General features: G+C 40.0%; 1 protein-coding gene across 1 annotated transcript in view; it reads right to left on the bottom strand.

The window, feature by feature from the left end:
* Positions 1-21,982, bottom strand: part of LOC126101321 (DNA ligase 4) — a 242,735-nt gene that overhangs the window by 161,986 nt on the left and 58,767 nt on the right. Inside the window, exon 3 of the mRNA XM_049911995.1 lies at positions 21,630-21,787. Coding sequence (XP_049767952.1) covers positions 21,630-21,787 — 158 coding nt within the window. The remainder of the gene's footprint in view (positions 1-21,629; positions 21,788-21,982) is intronic.

The following is a 21,982-nucleotide window of genomic DNA, read 5'->3' as shown; positions in this document are numbered from 1 at the left end:
ATTTAAGAAGTAAGGTTGTCGTGCACACTGTGCCTGATACATTACTATGCACGTTGTGGAGCAGTCATGTGCCGACACAGGTGAAGGCCGTTATGGCATCGCAAATGGACATGTTGCTAGATGCTGTTGTGGACCTGGCAGATCAAATTCAGGATGCCATCACACTGACCACCTGCCCTGAAATTACAACAGCGTGTAATAGCACCTCGGTGGTAACACTGCCGGATTATGACAGTCTCATGAGCAAGGTCGACGGGCTGAGTAAGCAGATGGGAGAACTACTCTCCGACAGGTACACTAGAGGATGATTCTGCATAATATCTAGAACTCATTCCTCGGCGAACTCCACTATGGCCATAGATTCAACCTGGGCAGACGTGTTGTTACCACAGGAAATTTGGAGATCAGGTGCATAAATGTACTTCGCAGTGTACATTTCTCAGTTGTAAGTGACAGGCAGAAGTAATAATTCCGGACTGTTGGTCACCGTTCTTGTGTCTCTTTATGACAGATTGCAAGACAGGGCACAAGGTTTTGGTGGACAAAGGGTCTGACTCCAGTATTTTGCCACAGACCCAATTACACAAGTATCAGCCAGTCACCTTGTTTTGCCTTTCTACGGCTAGTAATTAAACCATTGTGATGTATGGAATGCAGCACATCGAGTTGGACCCAGAATTACAATGCTCCCTGAAGTGGAATTTCACCATGTTGGACGTAACTGAGCCTACAATCGAAGGTGATTTCTTAATGCATTATCGACTGCTGCCAGACATCGGCAGCACCAGCCTAACACACAACGTCATGGGACTACCTGCCGATGGATTCTGATGTAGCACAGCAGTATACAATGCCAAATTGATCCAGTTAAAGAGCGATGAGTATACCATACTTCTAGAACAATTCAAGGCTATCACAAGACGTCCTGGGGACCCCATAAATGGTATGTCACAACTCTGTACATTATATCAATACTACCACAGGCCCACTGATTTCATGTATACCCAGGCATCATGCTCGTGACCAGTATGCTGTTGCCAAGGAGGAATTTAATGCAATGATGAAGGAAGGCCTCATTCGTCCGTCTAGTGGGCCTTGGTTGTCAAGCCCCAGTTTAGTGCCAAAAATGAACAGTGCATAGCGTCCTTGTGGTGATTACCGAGCCTTGAATGCTAGGGCAATACTGGATTGGTAGCCTGTTCCTCTCTTGAAAGATTTTAATTATGTGTTATGTGGAAAAAAGGTGTTTAATGTATTAGATTGTGCAAAGGCATTTACACAGATTCCTGTTGCCGAAAGAGACATTCCGAAAACGGCCGTTATAATGCCATTTGGTCTTTTTGAAAGCCTGTTTATGATGTTTGGATTGAGAAATGTTGCTCAGACATGGCAAATATTTATAGATTTCGTTTTGCAAGGCTTGCAGTGTTGTTTTGCATATCTTGATGATATACTCATCTTTTCAGTGACCCTAGAAGAACACAAACAGCACCTGATTGTGGTATTTAAACGCCTTGATTAATACGTAGTAGTGTTGAACACCTCAAGGTTTGTTTTTGGCCAGACAGAGGTTACCTTTTTGGGCTACTGGATTTCATCACTGCCATTACTGGAGAAAGTAGAGGCTATATTGACTATTCCATGGCCAGAAACTGCTAAAGAACTGCGATGATTCTTCGGAGCCCTTAATTTCTGCTGACATCACCTACCTCTTGCTGCAGCACTCCAAGAGCCTCTTACCGCAGCTTTAGCTGGTCCTCAGGTTAAAGGTAAAATGGTGGTATTGTGGACAGAGTCAATGAAAAACACGTTTGAAGTGCCCAAAAAAAGTATAGCAGACGCAGCCCTTCCTGCACATCTGGCTTTGGAAGCACCTCTTGCACCAGTAGTAGATGCTAGCCAGACAGCAATTGGTGCTGCCTTGTAGTGCTTCGAGAATTTCTGTGTAAATTCTAGAACCACTCGGCCTTCCACCATCTCGAACACCCAATATTCTACTTGTGAGTGGGAGAAAGGAACCCTATTTACTGCACGTCACCTGTCTTGTGTGTAGGTTTGAAGTTTATCTTGAAACGACTGTAGATGTGATCGGATGGCACCGACAAGTGTTTGCCGGTCGCGCAATCGAAGCCGTTATGAAGAACAAGGAGTGTTTATGTATTCTGTGCTGTTTTATATGGACATGGATAGGATAAGACGTGTATTCAGAGAGTCAGGATGAGAATGGATTTGGTTTTTTAAGCCAACTTTCTCTTACGTGTAAGTGAACTTCATTTCTAACCTTTGGATAAGCGAGGAGACTTATTTGACAGTGTTTGTTTATGTGGAGATGTGATTTGTAAAAAATTGATTTTTAAATATACATCTTTAAGTGAAGCAAAAGAAACTGCATACATCTGCTTATTTTTATAAGTAGAAAAAGTCTTGAGAAATTCCTGTTCCTAGCAAATATATTTCAGAGAAGAAGAGAAAAGGAGATTGCAGCAGCCAGCTAACCAGCAAGGAAAGTCGGCTGACAATCTCAAGTAAGTTGTATCATTAAAGAAGTGGGAGTTTACACACATACTTCACCACTTTAAGTCGTCCAATGCGTTAGAACTTGGCGGCCTGTGTGAAAGGACGGAAGAAAACAGGAATTTTGAAATGAAAACAAGATAAGAAGATATTATGTTTTGCCATAGCAACTGAGTATAACAAGATGAGAGAGCCATTACAACAAACTGGATTACGCCTACAAATCAAGTGGAGAAAATTAATAAGTGCAACAAAAGGGAAGACATAAGAAAGTCATAATGTTAAAAGAGAAGAGAGAAGATCTCGATGTATTAGAATAAGATGAGATACGCCAAGAACAGTTTGACTAAGAAGATCCGCTGTGGGGAGTAGACAGCTCTCACATGTATCGCGAGGACGGAGATGTGGGAAACAACATCTGACACCACCAGCACCAGTTGCTATTCATCGGTGCTGACCTGCTTCCACATCCTCTCACTGACGTTGACGTGGAAGACTACATCCGGCGCCACCGGTACCAGTTGCTGCTCACCGGTGCTGAATCCACATCCGTCCGCTGATGCAGCCTAAACTCTATGCCGAGTGAGTGGAAAACAGTATTTTATTGTTTGAGTGTAATGTTGGATAAACTGTTGAGTGAATTGTACTCATGCAGTTGTTATACTACGAGTGAAGTTTTTAAATGACTACTAGAGCTAAAGCTCATAAAAAGATCGATAATGTGAAACAAATCAAAGAAACTCAAGAACCAGCTATGGCTATGAGAGTCAGTAGAGAAATGCCCGACTGGACTGAGTTAGCAAATTTACTCAAAGCACAAAGTGCAGTCTCAAATGGTCAAATTGCGACTTTAAGTGAAAAACTAGATGCTCAGAGTGCAGCTTAAACTGCTCAAAATGCTACTTTAAGTAAGGAACTAAATGAAACCCTAAGGAAAGAAATAGATTTGGTGTATTCTAGTTTAAATACCCAGAGTGAAGTTATAAGTAAAGAATTAGGCTCAGTAAATTCTCAATTACATTTGTTAAATGTCAAAGCATGTGAAATCACGGGGGATTTAAAGACTGAATTTGATGATTTAAATAATAAAGTAGAGGATTTGAAATTAGAATTAAAGGATGAAGTAACTAATTCCTTAAACATCTATGTAAATTAACTGTTCATTGAATTTAGTCAGAAACAGAATGCCTATTGGCTTCTGTCTCGGGTTCTTCGGCCGACGTTCATCTAATGATTTTTCTGACATTTCGCCAGCACGAGTGGCTGGCATTGTCAAAGCTTCACCCTCCATTGCCGGTGGTGAACTGGAGGCAAGCTCGCGGCCGCAGCCTATATGTATCTCGCGCGCCAACGTCTGAGTGCTTCTCCGCGGTCATTTCCGGTGCACTTCTCTTCTTGCTACCTGCGACGGTCGTTCGCTGCAGTACGGGAAGCCAGGATCCGTTTACCTTAAGGCTTTCCTCTTTCTTGATGAAACTGTTCGCGTGTTTTTGTATTTCTACAGCTTCTCTGAACAAGTGCGTGTGATAGTGCTTCTCTACAGCTAGAACTTCCGTGTCGGTGAATTTTATTACATGGTCGGCCTCATTCAGTGCGTGCTCTGCCACGGCCGATTTCTCCACCTGCCCCAACCTGCAATGTCGCTTGTGCTCTTTGATCCTGGTGTTAATTGATCGTCCAGTCATTCCGACATAAACTTTTCCGCATGTGCATGGTATACGGTATATTCCCGACATTGCAAGTGGGTCTCTTTTCTCCTTCGCCGATCTAAGACACTCTTTGATCTTCCTTGTCGGTTTGAAAATCGTCTTTACGCCATGTTTGCGCATTGTACGGCCGATTCTGTCCGTCACTCTGGGAATGTATGGCAGAAAGGCCGTACCTGAATTTCTTTTTCTGGTTCCTTACTTCGCCGAGTGTTGGGCTCTGTTACACTTCTAATGTAATTTGTGAAGTACCCATTGCTCCTCAGAACAGTTTCCAGGTGTTGCATTTCTCGTTTGAGGTGTTGCGGCTCACATATTTGTCCTGCTCTCGTTACGAGCGTACTAATCATGCCTCTTTTCTGGCTCGGGTGGTGGTTTGACAGTTTGTGCAGGTATCGGTCCGTGTGTGTCGGTTTTCGATACACGCTGTGTCCCAGGTTTTCGCCTTCCCTTGTGACCAGCACATCTAGAAATGGCAGTTTCTTGTCCTTTTCTACTTCCATGGTAAATGTTATGTTGGCATGGAGGCTGTTCAAGTGTCTTAGGAAGTCACCGAGCTGTTCTTCACCATGGCTCAACACCACGAAAGTATCATCGACGTACCTGTACCACACCTTAGGTTTGCAAATCACCGAGTCCAGTGCCTGTGCTTCGAATTGTTCCATGAAGAAGTTGGCCACCACTGGACTGAGAGGACTACCCATGGCGACGCCTTCCAGCTGTTCGTAGAAATCGCCATTCCACGTGAAATAGCTCGTGGTGAGACATGCATGGATGAGCTTTTTGATGTCTTGTGGGAACATGGAACCGATGTGCTCCAGAGCGTCACTGAGTGGCACTTTCGTAAATAACGAAACAACATCAAAGCTGACCAGGATGTCGTTTGGTGCAAGTTTTAGTTTCTTCAGCTTCTCAATGAAATGTCCTGAGTCCTTAATGTATGTGTCAGTCTTCCCCACGTGTGGCTGGAGCAGAGAGGCCAAGTGTTTTGCAGTTTATACGTTGGTGAGCCAGGAGCGCTAATGATCAGTCTCAGTGGAACGTTGTTCTTATGGATCTTGGGTAATCCATACAGCCGAGGTGGTAGGGCTTCCGTGTTGCGCAGGTTTCTCTGTATGTGACGCTCTGGAGCACATCGGTTCCATGTTCCCGCAAGACATCAAAAAGCTCTTCCATGCATGTCTCACCACGAGCTATTTCACGTGGAATGGCGATTTCTACGAACAGCTGGAAGCCATGGGTAGTCCTCTCAGTCCAGTGGTGGCCAACTTCTTCATGGAACAATTTGAAGCACAGGCACTGGACTCGGTGACTTGCAAACCTAAGGTGTGGTACAGGCACGTCGATGATACTTTTGTGGTGTTGAGCCATGGTGAAGAACAGCTCGGTGACTTCCTAAGACACTTGAACAGCCTCCATGCCAACATAACATTTACCATGGAAGTAGAAAAGGACAAGAAACTGCCATTTCTAGATGTGCTGGTCACAAGGGAAGGCGAAAACCTGGGACACAGCGTGTATCGAAAACCGACACACACGGACCGATACCTGCACAAACTGTCAAACCACCATCCGAGCCAGAAAAGAGGCATGATTAGTACGCTCGTAACGAGAGCAGGACAAATATGTGAGCCGCAACACCTCAAACGAGAAATGCAACACCTGGAAACTGTTCTGAGGAGCAATGGGTACTTCACAAATTACATTAGAAGTGTAACAGAGCCCAACATTCGGCGAAGTAAGGAACCAGAAAAAGAAATTCAGGTACGGCCTTTCTGCCATACATTCCCAGAGTGACGGACAGAATCGGCCGTACAATGCGCAAACATGGCGTAAAGACGATTTTCAAACCGACAAGGAAGATCAAAGAGTGTCTTAGATCGGCGAAAGAGAAAAGAGACCCACTTGCAATGTCGGGAATATACCGTATACCATGCACATGCGGAAAAGTTTATGTCGGAATGACTGGATGATCAATTAACACCAGGATCAAAGAGCACAAGCGACATTGCAGGTTGGGGCAGGTGGAGAAATCGGCCGTGGCAGAGCATGCACTGAATGAGGCCAACCACGTAATAAAATTTGCCGACACGGAAGTTCTAGCTGTAGAGAAGCACTATCACACGCGCTTGTTCAGAGAAGCTGTAGAAATACAAAAACACGCAAACAGTTTCAACAAGAAAGAGGAAAGCCTTAAGGTAAACGGATCCTGGCTTCCCGTACTGCAGTGAACGACCGTCACAGGTAGCAAGAAGAGAACCACACCGGAAATGACCGCGGAGAAGCCCTCGGACGTTGGCGCGCCAGATACATATAGGCTGCGGCCGCGAGCTCGCCTCCAGTTCACCACCGGCAATGGAGGGTGAAGCTTTGACAATGCCAGCCACTCGTGCTGGCGAAATGTCAGAAAAATCATTAGATGAACGTCGGCCAAAGAACCCGAGACAGAAGCCAATAGGCAGTTTGTCAACAAGTGGCCATGAAAGCCTTAAAAATTTTGTAGAAACAGAATGATCAATTACAAGATTTAACAAAAAAGTTAGAATTTGATATTGAGGAACAATGTAATATTGTAGAATCAGAAATCAATGAAAAGTTAGGATCATTTGGAAATGTATGCAATGTTGAAAAACAAGATAAGTTAATGCCAATAATCCAATCGCAAATTACAGGTGCAAGTACGCGAGTGGATATTGTAGAAACAAGATTCCAAGAGAAGATATCAAATTCTGATATAGTAAATATAAGTAGCTTGGAGGAAAAATTTGAAGGGATTATAGATCGAAAAGTCACCGGGAGAATGGCATCCGGGAACATGTCACCTATTGTTTCTTCCGAACTTTTAGATACCCAAAAAGTTATAGACGACTTCTGGAAAGAATTCAAACTTATCCAGGACAAAGTGGAAAAACAGACAACTTCACACAATGTTGTGTTAACTAGTGAAGTAGTTACTGACTTACAACAAGGAGTGAAATTGGGGTTATCGAGACCATTCTCTAAGTTTAAGCCAGATGGGGATGTACATCCAACTCAATTTTTGAAAAGATTCAACCAAGCTTTGCCAAAGAACTGGGAGGATTCTAAAAAGATGGAATTTGCTGTTGGTTACCTTCTAGGAGAAGCCTCCAAATGGGGCACAGTAAATATTGAGAATTTTTCCTCTTGGGAAGATTTTCAAAAGGAATTTAAGGAGAATTATTGGTCTGCAAGTACCCAGGAGAAGTTAATATCAGATTTGTGGGACCCAAAATACTACATTAATACTTGAGGTACCATGAGGGAATATTTTGACTGGCATTTAACATGGGAGAAGTATTTAGATAAGCTGATGGAGGAAGAGGGGTTGGTTTGAATTTTGATTACGCGATTACCCATCTATGCAAGGAAAGACATCTTGTGCAGCGGCTAGAAAATGGTTGAAAAACCGCAATCCTTCGTTGACACATTAGATGACATAAATAAAGACCGTAATGAAACTTTACATCAAAGGAAAATTCGAATTTCAAAAGGAATAGTGGGAATAATTTCAAAAAGCATGAAGTCAACCAAGCAGTAATCCACAACCAATAATAGCAGGGACGGTGGAGACTTCTGAAGTTAAAATATTTATAGACTCAGGGAGTGAAGTATCACTCATATCTAACGCATTCTTTAACTCATTACAGACTAAACAACACTTACCGCTGTTACCAGTAACTAGACTTTACACAGTTGATATAACAGGAACAAAGACTAAAGTTGTGATACATGAAACTCAAGTGAACTGTAGCGTTGGAAACATTTTATTTCATCAAACACTGTTAATAGTAGAGAGTATAAATAGGGATGTTTTGTTCGGTTTAGATTGGCTATTAGAATTTAAAGTCATATTAAACTTTGAGGAAAATCTTCTATGTTTTGGAAAAGGGGACAGTAGATAATGGATACCGTTTGTGTCTGACAGCTACATCGGTAAATAAACAACAGAGTATCAATGTCTGTGATTAACAGCTACAGTACAATTGTCACCAGAGATTGATAGTGTAGATCATGTATCACATCAAGTTGACATACAAGACAAGGTTAACAAATCTCTAATATTAACCAGTGAACAAAAACGAGATTTATATAGAATGCTAATGGAATATGTAGTAGTATTTTCCGATCGTTCAGGTAATATCGGTGACTACATATGTAAGTTCAAAAGCAAAGATGACACCCCATTTTTCTGTAAGCCATATCCAATACCTGTAAGTTTGAAAGAAGCAGTTAAGGAGGAAATCAACAAAATGATTGATAACAATATAATAGAATGTAGTTCTAGCGTCGTGAATAACTCTGTGGTCATAGTGAAAAAAGCTACAGGAGGGGTACAATTAGTGTTAGATGTGCGTACATTGAATAAGCATATAGAGACAGAAGAGGCAGACTGATTAACATCGATGAATTGTTATTCAAATTTGAAAAAGCAAGGTCTCTTAGCACGATGGACCTGACTGCGGGATATTGGCAAATTAGGTTACATCCAGAATGAAAAAAGTATACAGCATTCTTATTTGATGGTAAATCAAATCATTTCAATGTATTGCCAGTTGGACTTAATATTTCTGTATCCGTACTTATATGTGCACTGGATAACGCATTAGGGAGAGATTTATTGAAGGATTTAATAATATATGCAGACAATATCCTAATAATATCAGCTACTTGGGAAGAACATTGTCTCACCTTATGCAGAACTCTGAAAAGATTTAAAGAGAAATGTATTACGGTGCAACTGTCTAAATCGTACCTTGTGCACCAAGAGCTTAAGTTTTTGGGTCATACTGTAGAGGTTCAGGGAATTAAACCGGACCCTGAGCACATTAAAGCTATTAAAGAGTGTCCACACTCAAGAAATGTAAAACAGTTGAAGGGATTTATAGGAATGGCTGGATAATATCGACAGTACATACGAGGGTAAGAACGGAATGACACGACAATTTTACGTTCATTAAGGAAGGGAGTACAGTGAATTTGGGATCAAGAGGTGAATGAAGCATTTGAGAACATCAAGAGAGCACTTGTTGAATCACTCATATTACATCATCCAGTTATGGGCAAACCATTTAAAATTTCAAAAGCTGCATCTGATTATGGTATCGCTGCACAATTTTTCCAAGGAGAGTGGGACCTAGATAATGTAAAACACCAAACCACCATTTTCTCTAGCCGTAGTCAAAATAAACATGAATTAAACTACACAGCTATTGAGAAAGAACTGTTAGCAATTGTATGGAGTATCCAAAAATTTCAAACACTAATATGGGGTCCAGAAATCCATATTTACACAGATTATCAAGCTCTGTCTTTTTTAATGAATAGTCGATTGTTACACAGTAGATCAATGTGATGGATGCTTTTCCTACGGGAATATGACATTAGCATACAATATGTAAAAGTTTCTAAGAAATTTGTACCGGATGCTTTGTCTAGATTACCCATAGGAATGGAAGAATTAAAATGTATGGGAGGACCCGGCATTATGTTTGCAATTAACTTTGTCAGTTGAATATCTGTACATCAGGGCACAGGAGATGGCTCAAAGAATAACAGAGAATATCCATCATGATTCCTATTTTACAGAAATGTTTGCTATGTGTATTAGGAATTCCTTACCTCCTAATCAAGTAGGAAAATGGAAAATTATAGGTCAAAATTTGTTTTGGAGAGACAATGTGACATCGAATGTTGGCATTTATGCATTCCGAAGGTAATGGAAGACACTCTAGTGTGGTACGTCTATATAGGATATGGACACTTCGGAATCAAAAACTATAGCTCATATGAATAAGTTTTATTATTTTAAGAAGCTAGGGCATAAAGTAGCATCTTTAATTAGAACCTGTGAGATCTCCCAGAAGGTGAAAGAGAGTAATACTCATGTGAAATACAAAATGTATCCGATTATTCCTAAGTTGTTACATGATTTCACAGCAGCCAATTTTTTGGACCAATTCCAAAAGGAAAGGGAGAAATGTCATGTTATTTTATGTTATGTTATGTGGTTTATTCATCTCATTACATACAAATTTCAAATCATACATTTTGGTTGTCGTAGAGTGTTGGTCAAAGTATGTTAAACTATATCCAATCAAAAGGGCAAATACGCCGACGATTATACACTGTTTACAACTATACTTTCTGGATGGAGGTAAACCAAAACACTTTCTCACAGATAACAGACCGCAATTCGTGAGTAATGATTTTAAAGAATTTCTAGTGTGGGAAGGTATTAGTCAAGTATTATAGCCCGTCCTCGAATCTGTGTGAATGAGTAATAAAGGAAATTGGGAAACTATGCTGTACCTACTGCCATAAAAAACATACTTTATGGGCAACAAAAATTGAAGACTTTGAACTGATTCTAAATGAATTCCCACATTTTTCAACTTGGTGGACACCATTAGAAGCAATATGTAAACCCTTTGTAGGAGAACCCCTCATTAAATGTTTTAGTTGGCCTGAACAACCAAGTGTCAAATATGAAACAAACCAGGAAATAGTTTCTAAGAATATAGTTGAAAAGGCCCAACAAAGGGTGAGTAAGCATAATGAGAAAGCTGAAGAGCCTCAGTACAAGGTCGATGACCTAGTTCTTGTAAAACAACATCTTCAAGGCTCTGCCCTGAAGGAAGAGAGGCACAAGTTTTTCCAAAAATATGAAGGACCATAGCGAGTACAAATGGTAATCCATTCCAAGACATTATTTTTAGTGGATCCTACAACTGGATCAGAAAAGGGAAAATACAATGTAAAGGACATAAATCTGTATATTCCTCAGGGACATTAACATTCTGAGTTAACGGGTAGTTTTCCCACCAAGTTCCCTTAAAATCTTAAACTATTCTGTCATCTATTCCTAAGATCCCCCCATGAACCATGGACCTTGCCGTTGGTGGGGAGGCTTGTGTGACTCAGCAATACAGATAGCTGTACCGTAGGTGCAACCACAACGGAGGGGTATCTGTTGAGAGCCCAGACACGTGTGGTTCCTGAACAGGGGCAGCAGCCTTTTCAGTAGTTGCAGGGGCAACAGTCTGGATGATTGACTGATCTGGCCTTGTAACACTAACCAAAATGGCCTTGCTGTGCTGTACTGCGAACGGCTGAAAGCAAGGGGAAACTATAGCCATAATTTTTCACAAGGGCATGCAGCTTTAGTGTATGGTTAAATGATGATGGCGTCCTCTTGGGTAAAATATTCCGGAGGTAAAATAGTCCCCCATTCGGATCTCCGGGCGGGGACTACTCAAGAGGATGTCATTATCAGGAGAAAGAAAACTGGCGTTCTACGGATCGGAGTGTGGAATGTCAGATCCCTTAATCGGGCAGGTAGGTTAGAAAATTTAAAAAGGGAAATGGATAGGTTAAAGTTAGATATAGTGGGAATTAGTAAAGTTCGGTGGCAGGATGAACAAGACTTCTGGTCAGGTGACTACAGGGTTATAAACACAAAATCAAATAGGGGTAATGCAGGAGTAGGTTTAATAACGAATAGGAGAATAGGAATGCGGGTAACCTACTACAAACAGCATAAATATATCTGAACAACTGTTATACTGTAGTGTATAGATTTTCCATTTTGTATAGAATAGTTTATATGTTTTATGAGATGTGAAGTAAATGGGAGGGTTCGTATCAGTTTTGGAAAGCAGTAGGTATTGTAAAGCATAATTTACAACAACAGATAAATCATGACTAACACAATCCACATACCACACCTTTCGAACAACCCTCACAAACAAGTGTGCCTGATTCTTCAACATTTTCCATTTCCATAGGGTTGCTAAGATTACCTTTGGGGACCTAAAAGGTGAAGGTGGGAATGTCCATTCGGTAGGAGACGATTTAACACCAAACCTCCTCCGGTTTCTCACTCAAGTACCTGCGAGGTAGGGATCCTGGGGAAGGGGAGTAGGAAGGGTTTCCTGTCTTTGGGGCTATCTTCTTTCTCTTCTTCGATCTTAGCAACCATTTCTATTTATTTCCTTTTGTTACTTCTCATTTGAGGACCTATCTATTTTTTCCCTCTTTCCATATTCATCTACTTCTATCACAGAATTCCTTCCTTGTTTCTGTGGTTTCCAATAACCTACATCTTATCTTCAGATAAGAGGGCCGATGAATCAGCCTACGTGAACACACATCCGCATACACATAAGAATAAAAACTGTGACGATTTCCAAGTATACATAAGAAGGAGGCGTGCGTTATGAAAGAGAACATATGCCAAAGACGAGTTAATTGTGATAGTCATTACGGAATATCAGCTTAACAAATATTCTTATAAACTGTAGGATAGTGGGACTCGTATAGCCTAAGTAAACATATTATCTACTGAATAGTACTTCCAGACATGGTATCTGTTACAAATACAGAAGTTGATGAGTAGAGGAGGACTCTATGGAGTAGTTGATGTATTTAAAAAAAAAAAGAGGAGTGTAGAATAGATTTTTTTTTATTTTTACCAGAAAATATTTAATTATAGTATACATAGGAATGTATACTGGGGGTAATTAACCATGACGGCTACACAGAAAGACTACGAGTGGGGGAGGCGGGGGGGGGGGGGGGTGCCTGGCATTTACTGAATAAAAAGGGCCAGCGTACTTAAATGGAGATAGGACGACCTGTAACCTAATGAATAGGGATGTTGTAGAAAGGGGCGTGCCTACCAGAACGGAAAGAGGAAGTGCACTCACATGGTCAACCCATAGGCAAGGTATAGGTACTGATCCTAGGGGAAAAGGACAGTATTGTGACAGAAGTCACACATTTTATAGAGATTATACTGGTAAGTTTGAATTCTATACACAACGAGCATTATTACATTTTATGTAAGTTCACGAGTGTCCCAAGGGACACTTTCAGGGTACCCCCAGCTTCTCCAAACTACATAAAATATTGAAAATAGTACATACTTAAAAAAGATAGCACAAAAAGTTGAGAACCAGAGATAGATTGTTCATATGTCAAAGAACACCCGAAATTTATGATTGGAAAGATAGCAGAAAAAACAAAGGAAGTCTTCATGATTCCTAGATATTACAAAAACTGACTCCAACACTGAGTGTAATGCTCTTGTTTTATTATTAAAGTAAAGTGAAGAAAAAAGAATAGCTAAATAGTAAATAAAAGGTTATTCATGGTTATTTAAAAATATGGAAAATATACTGTTGAAATGTGAATTATTGTTATATGTGGTATTAATGTATCTAATAACTGTGTATAAAATATTGCATGTTCGATCTAAGGGGGGGGGGGGGGGGGGGGGATATGTAGTGCTTCGAGAATTTCTGTGAAATTCTAGAACCACTCGGCCTTCCACCATCTCAAACACCCAATATTTTAGTTGTGAGTGGGAGAAAGGAATCCTATTTACTGCACATCACCTGTCTGCATGTGCAGGTTTGAAGTTTCTCGTGAGACGACTGTAGACGCGGCGATCAAACAGCACCAACAAGTGTTTGCTGGTCGCACCATGGAAGCCACAGTCAAAGAACAAGGAGTGTTTATGTATTCTGTGCTGTTTTATATCTTTGACTATTGTAGTGGGAAAAAAAGAACAGTTGAGATATTGTTAATTAATGCTCATCCTGGACATGGAGAGGATAAGATTCAGGATGAGAATGGGCTTCATTTTTTAACGTTAAGTGAAGCAAAAGAAACTGTGTACATCTGCTTATTTTTATAAGTAGAAAGAGTATTGAGAAATTCCTGTTCCTAGTAAATATACTACAGAGAAGAAGAGAAAAGGAGATTGCAGCAGCCAGCTAACCAGCAAGGAAAGTCGGCTGACAATCTCAGGTAATTAGTATCGTTAAAGGAGTGGGAGTTTAGTTGTATCGTTAAAGAAGTGGGAGTTTACACACATACTTCACCACTTTAAGTTGTCCAAAGTGTTAGAGCCTTGCAACAATATGTAGACAGTGCCTGGCAGCCTCTCGAATTCTTTTCACAAAAGCTATCTCCCGTGCAGCAACAACGGAGAGCATAAGACCATGAATTGTTGGTGATTTATTGGTCCATTAAATATTTCTGTATACAGTTGAAAACAAGAGTTTTTGTCATTTTTAAATGTCAAATGTTATGCAAGACAATATAACCAACTGGAGTTCATCGTATAATTCACTACTGATGTACGGCATATATCGGGAATCAACAATGTCATTGCAGACTGTCTATCCCACGTGAGCAGTACCATGAAGACTATATTTTGCACAGCTAGTCCAACCACAGGAATCTAACCTGAAACTTTGAGATTTACAAGATGCCACATCTGGTCTTCAACTTCAGCCCACTGACATTCCAGCTACAAACGCAAAGCTATATTGTGAGGTTTCAAACTCATCTCTTCGTTCCTACGGTGCTACACAAGCAAGCCTTTGAAAGTCTACATAATTTATGTCACCCCGGCATGAAGGCAACAATTGGACTGATAGCTAGCCATTTTGTGTGGCCTGGAATAAAAAAAAGACTGTCACACATGGGCTCGTGCATGCGTACAGTGACAGCGCATCTTATTCATGCTGCGGACAAGAACGCGATAACAAGATCGCAAGTACAACACACACAACTTACGACAATGGCATCATTTATTGTAGGGCTGTATTTTCAAAGGAGACAAGTCTTGCGGGTCCTGTTACATGTACCATCACTGGTAAACACTGTGTGTGCCTCCTGCACAAATGCCATTCCAACCCTGGATGTGTGGGTAGGATAATTTTTATATACGATGCTGCTCCTCTGCCCACTGCATAGCCAGTGAGTCGGCTGCTGCAAAGGCATTTTGGAAATAATAGCATTATTAGTCTTCATTTCCATATAGCATGGCTGTCCGGATCACCTGATCTTATTTCACAGGACTTCTGGCTGTGGGATTACCTGAAAGATAATGTCTACAGTTCTCCAATTATGAATGTAGCTGAACTGAAGGCACATATTTTTCAGTGCATTTTCAATGTGACTCCTGAGGTGCTCCGATCTGCTTCTCAATTGCAACTTGTGGCACAAAACGGTGGAGCATATTGAACATGTACTGTGCCAGACTTATTACAATTATAAACCCAAGTCATTTTGCTTTTTATACTGCTTTTGGCACCACAGCAATTAAAGACCAATGTCATTTTGCTTTTTATGCAGTTCTTAGCGTCAGGCTAATTTAAAACCAATTTTTCCTATCCAGTGTGGTACGACATCACCGTAGTGGATGGGCTTACCTAACTAACAATGCTACAACTGTTGACTGCTGAACTTGAGCAGTCATATGCACTCAACATTACAGATGGTATAATGTGAACTCAAACCTTAGACATTGTATTGTGATTCATCTGTCATTTGTAGCTGACCCCATTTACATTCAGATGCTTTAGTGCTATGATTGGTAAAATTTTCATTTGTTTTTTTATCCATGACGTTTAGAAGTAATATATTGTTAAAATTTAACATCATTCTGGACAATGGCTCTATTTCTACAACATTTTGGAACTGGGACTCTAATTATGGGCGCCCTGTAGAATAGTACCAGCAGAGGGCCTATAACACTTTGTAACGGAACAGCCTCCTCTGGCATTACTTTTCCTCAGCAGTAATTGTTGATAACAGTATTATTTTTTGAATTTTTGACAGGTCAGTATTACCTCAGTTGCTTTTCTGAAAATTTTCATATGATTTTATACACAGTATGTTACATTTCAAGCTACAATTTATGAAAAGGAATTGCTTTATAAAATATTTACTTTTGATATTATAATCGATAAGTAATAGTTCTGAATGTACAGTTAAAATTATTTTTTTAGAAACATTTGAAATATTATTTGCCCACTTAAAATTTCTATTATTAATTATGCAATCCTGTACTGTTTACTATAGTTATTTCTGGATTCATTTATGAAATAATAATCGAATTAATACTGTAATGAAAACTAATAGGAATTCATTTGTTAAGAAAAATTATTAATCCTTTGGAATATTGTTATTTCCACTCAGTGAGAGAGTCATAAGCTTGCTTCTGATGAGATCAGATTTATTTTTTGTGTTAACAATGTAATTTCCGCTCTGTTAATGCGAAAAATCAAAATACTCATGACATACTAAAATGAGAGAAAATCAGTGGAAAATATACTTACGTAAAAAATTCTGCAAAAACAATCTTTCACTTTATTTAGTTCAAACCAACCATGAGGACCTGATGTTAGATTTTGAGCTTCAATAACCAGACCTTTAGACAAGAAGAACTGGAGCCATCTCAACACGACAAGCTAAATAAACTTGAAAGTTTATTGTAATCTTCACTCCTCTCAAATCTTCATAAAAGACGTTCCTTATTAATTACTTAACTGGGCATTGTTTAATTGGGAAAATATATGGAAGAAGGAAGGAGGGGGGGGGGGGGGGGAAGATTACAACCTCCTTGTGGAATGCCAGATATCATTTCCGTTTCACTCTATGACTTACTTCTTGTCAGCTCCTGCATACTGTGACCTTCTTTACAGGAAATCACAAATCCAGTTGCACAAGTGAAACGATACTCCATAGGCACACAATGGTATCAAAAGTCTTCTGGAAATCTAGAAACATGGAATCAATTTGAGCTCCCCTGTCAATAGCACTCATTACTTCATGGGAATAAAGAAATAGTAGTGTTGCCCAAGAGAAATATTTTTGCTATCGAGTACTCTCCTCGATACTGTGTCTCCAACAATGGCCAGCAATTTGTGTTGTGGAAGTTAGTAGAATTTTGCATCTGCAATGGTATCCAGCATTTGACTACTGTCCCATTTCACTAGACTTCTAACTTGGAGGTAGAGCGATTTGTGTGAACATTAAAAACTCAATTAAAGGAGTCAGTGTCAGTCTTGTCTCACAATGATAACCTGTCTAGTTTTCTTGTCAGGAACAGAGCAACACCAGTTAATTGGTGCAGTCTGATGGAACAGTCAAATGGGTGCCAGCTGCAGGGTCTTCTGGATTCGTTGCACCCTGAGCCACATGCTCTGGACTGTCAGAGTCCACTGCTTTTCCTCACAGGACTCTGTCTGGGCCTTCAGCCAGCAGCATGGGTGGCTGTCAGGTGCAGTAGTGAGCAAGAAAGGTAAGCTTTTGTTTGTGTTGATGTCAATCAAGAATGCTGACCCATCATATGTGTCAGTTGTATCCATGACCTGTTGCACCCTCAATGCCACTGTCTCGTAGCCAGCCAAACCCTGGGCCAGTCAAGGTCTCATTGTGGTGGGAGGTTCATAATTGTGCCAGGCCGTACAGCCTTGTTGTTTGCCGGTGGACCAGCCATCACCCCAGCTTCCACAATATTCCATCCCATCACTGAAGCCAGCTGCATCACTGTTGTCTCTTTCAGTAGATCTGCTGCCAAGGAATCTCATGCACTATCCAGTTTTGCAATGGAGGTCATGGCAGAAGCCAGGCCATTTTCAGTGCTATGTGGCCTTTTCGTAGGCAGTGAGTGATTTAGTACCCTGCCAGTGGATGTTGAGATGTACAGTGATGAGCTGGTGTGACTACTGCAGCAGAACAGTGCAGAGCACTGTCGCAGAAGGCATGTGTGAAGTGTGGTATGGGAAGAGCCATTGATTCACTTCTTTACTTGCTAGCAGCAATAGGCCTGGCTCAACAGATCCTATGTGGCCATCAACTACCTTGAACCTGGTTTTCGTCTTGCATCATGTTGTTTACCATGTGCTTAAGTTATCCAGCCACTCATGTTGCTCGCATTGTTATTTGCTGCATGCTTGTCTCCATGTGGTGTTCGGACTACCTGCTCCCCTGTAGACTGATTCTCATGTCATGTTTCATTCCCTCTTCCCAGCTTCAGCTCCCTGGCTTTTAGGTGGGCCAGTGTCAGATAGTATAGTTATATTTTGTGCTGACAGTGATGGTTTTGCAACATTGTCATGCCTGTGCAGATACAAAAATAGCAACATAAGATGTTCTTACAAGTGTGGTACTTTTCTTTTTTTCTTAGTGTTAAACTGTGCTGAAACGAAATAAATGTTGTTGAAATCTTGTGTTTTGGGTTCCAAAAATGTCTTAAACTGTAACAAGATGCCAAAATTAAGTAATACTATAATTATTATTTTGAATTAGATAATATTTTAGTGTCCTTGATGGTACATGTATGTTTGTCATAAAATATGTATTAAGTTGCTTCAGAATTTTAATTTTCAGCTTCAGTGTATTAACATCACCTAATGCTGCAATTATGCACGTGTTTGTTCAGCCTAGTTAAATATTTTGTTTAGAATACTGAGATCTGTTTATCTCTTGAAATGGGATGATGAATGGTTCATAGCATGCTTCAACATCTCTAACACACAATGACCACATTTAATTGCTAACTGTATCAAAGTGTGGGTGCAGTTTATAGACATAAGCACAAAACATATCAGTGTCTGAACTATTAAGATAGGACAAAATAATGAACTATGACACATACAACAAAACAGAAAGACCAAACACAGTAATGCCTCCCCACCTACTCACCTACTCACCCACCCACCCACCCACCCACCCACACACACACACACACACACACACACACACACACACACACACACACACACACACACACTTTGCACTTCACTAATTTGAAATTCTAGACGAGTTTATCACAAGGTGAATTGCCACCTTACTGTATGGAAATCATTTACTGCAAAACACTGAATGCATCACCTCCCTTCCCATTCAATTCATGTATGGTCAATAAATATAAATGTAAATGTATCATTGTTGTTCATAAGCATCCAACAATGTCCAAGCCTGCTCAGCTCACTCACTGGAGACCGCATGACAAGTTGTGGTAAATTTCATTTCTCTGATAGTTTAAAAGTGTATTAAAGTACTGTGCAGCACAATAGTGTAACCAAGACGAGTGTTAAGAGTAAACAGACGATAAAATGAGAATGCTTTACAAAATCAGAGCTGCAGTTCTACCCAGAGTATTTTGACAGAGATCGGCACAGCTAAGGTGCCTGTTTATGACCATAAGAAAACCTGTAATAAAACTTGGATTTTGAGCTGAATGAAGATTAACTACCCACAAAACAAAAACAGACAACTGGACCAAAGCGGACCACCAATGATGATGCTGTGTACACCTAGTACAAACAAGAATACTTTGTTGGAGTTCCTGTACTTAAACTGTGTCAACCTGTTGGCTGCAGTGGAAAGATTTACAGATAAATTAAGTCAAACAGGTTTCAGGGTTATAATGGATGGCTGTTCAGAGTCTGTAATTGGCATGATATTTCTAACAGAAAAGTGTGTGGGGTAAGTTTAACTGCAGACATTGCAAGAGGTGAACCATTCCCTACAGAAATAAAGAATGTTTTAGAAGCAGGAAGTTTATCTTTGGCACAGTTATACAATGCATATAAAATTCGATTGTTTTGGAAGTCCATCACTGACAATACATAGGCCAGCAGGAAATACAGTTCAACATCTGGGTGTAAAGTGAGTAATGAAGAACTTTTATGTGGTAATGCTGATGGTTCACTCAATTTAAATCACTTATAATTGGGAAATTAGTAAAATGTAGGACACACACACACATATTACGTAGCATCTCCCATTCATCCATAACATTAACAAAGGGATTTGGGTTACCACACAGTTATTTTCTAATTGTATCAAGAATGATTTCGTACCTGAAGTTCAAAAATTCCAAATTGAAAGCTGAACATATGTTGCTGATGTTCGGTAATGCTCCTGTTCATCCCCCCGATCTGTCTAGTGATGATGGACTGGTTAATTGTATTTTTCTCCCTCCTAACACTAGTTTGCTTTTCTGGGATACAGATCAAGGAATGATTCTTACTTTTAAGTCAAATGGGCAGCAAATAGAGTCAAGTTAGAACTATGACTCTTCAAAATGCTTGGCATAATCTTTTATGCAACAAAAAAAAAACAGTGTTTGGCATTGAAGAAATAGAAGGTTCAGATTTTCAGGATGCACTTGCAGCTACAACCATGAGGATGGATGTGACTGGCTGGATAAAGATGAAGATTTTTGCAACTAAATCCTGAAGGAAGGTGAAATAATAGACTGAGCACAAGAAGTTTACAGTGAAGAAGAGTAAGTCCAATGATATCACTGACTGCACAAGTAATCAAATGGTCAAACGCACTTATCGACTTTACTAACACCAATCTGGTTTACCAACAGTATTTCCTTGCACTAGAAGAGATATATGAGTCATAAAAGAACACTGCACAAAAGAGTCTCAAATAAAAATAACTTCCTTCCTTAAGCCGTTACCAACATACAGTGGAGATGAAAATATTGACATGGCATCAACATCAGAGAGTAGCTCCTCTTTGGCTGCTGCAGAAGATATCATTGCAGATCCTAATGACACCAGCAAAATAACCGGTAAGGTACATACCATTCTACAGTAAACATAGACCATTTGTGCAGAATTCCTTACACTTTATGAGGGTGATCATGACAATTTTTTGTCACACGTCATCACCAGCAATGAAACATGGCTTCAACACTTTGAATCGGAAACAAAATTGCAATACATGGAGTGTTTCCACACCATCTCTTCTCTGTAGAAAAAGTTCAAAACCACACTCTCAGCCAGTAAAGTCATGGTGACAGTCTTCTGCGAGTCTGAAGGGGTTCTTCTGTTTGATGTCCTCCTTCACAGTGCAACAATAAACTCTGAAGTGTATTGTGCTATGTTCAAGAAATTGAAGAAACAACTTCAATGAGTTTATTGCGATAAAAATGCAAACGAACTTCTCCTTCTCCATGATAAACAAGGCCTCACACAAGTCTGTGCATCTGAAAGGTGATCACAAAATTTCATTAGACTGGTCTTCCTCACCCACCCTACAGTGAGGATCTCGCACCTTCCAACTTCCACCTGCCTGGCCCAATGAAGGATGCAGTATATGGGTGATGGGGAGATTACTGATGCAGCAAGGTGATGGCTCTGATGTTGATCAGCAGAAAGGTACCATGCGAGCAAACAGGCCCTCCCCATGAGGCATTGTAAGGCCATTGCACTGAATGGAGATTATATTGAAAAATAGGATTTTGTAGCCAAAAGAGTGGGTAATGATATGATGTATTAGAAACCTGAATAAAACCAACCTGCTTTCAGGGACTATATGTTGCATTACTTATTGAACATCACTCATGCATGGAGTAATGAAAAATGTAGCTGTGCACTAGTACAAACATTACAATTTCTGGTAGGGTGAAATACTTTGTGCTGGATTAAAATCCATTGATAATATCTAAATATGACTCAACACACACTGAAACCAGTCACGGAGTATAAATACAGAGAGGAGAGAGAGAGAGAGAGAGAGAGAGAGAGAGAGAGAGAGCAAATGATGTGGTCTCTAGTTGATGCATACCTAAAATTCAGCAGTTTTTCTGCATCCATCCCACCTTTAGGAAGACAAAGTATGCGTATATAAATCTTAGCCAGAGCATGTTCTTTAACACCATATGCTGGTCTTTCTCTATCAAACTTCGGTATCAACAGCCTTAGCACAGGATAGAAGCTGATTTCCTGAGAACAATGAAAGAACAGAATGACTGGAGTTATTTAAAGACAAATTTCAATAAATGTGTTAGTGACATAAAACATAAACAATAAAACACAAAAACTGAAAAACAACAAATAGTGTAAGAAATTTATTACAAAATTAAAAGAAAAATAACTGAATATTACATAGCAAAATCCAGAATGGAATGTAACAATATT

This window comes from Schistocerca cancellata, chromosome 9 (assembly GCF_023864275.1).
Source record: "Schistocerca cancellata isolate TAMUIC-IGC-003103 chromosome 9, iqSchCanc2.1, whole genome shotgun sequence".
NCBI classification, from domain to species: domain Eukaryota; kingdom Metazoa; phylum Arthropoda; class Insecta; order Orthoptera; family Acrididae; genus Schistocerca; species Schistocerca cancellata.
This window is presented reverse-complemented; position numbering and strand designations above follow the sequence as displayed.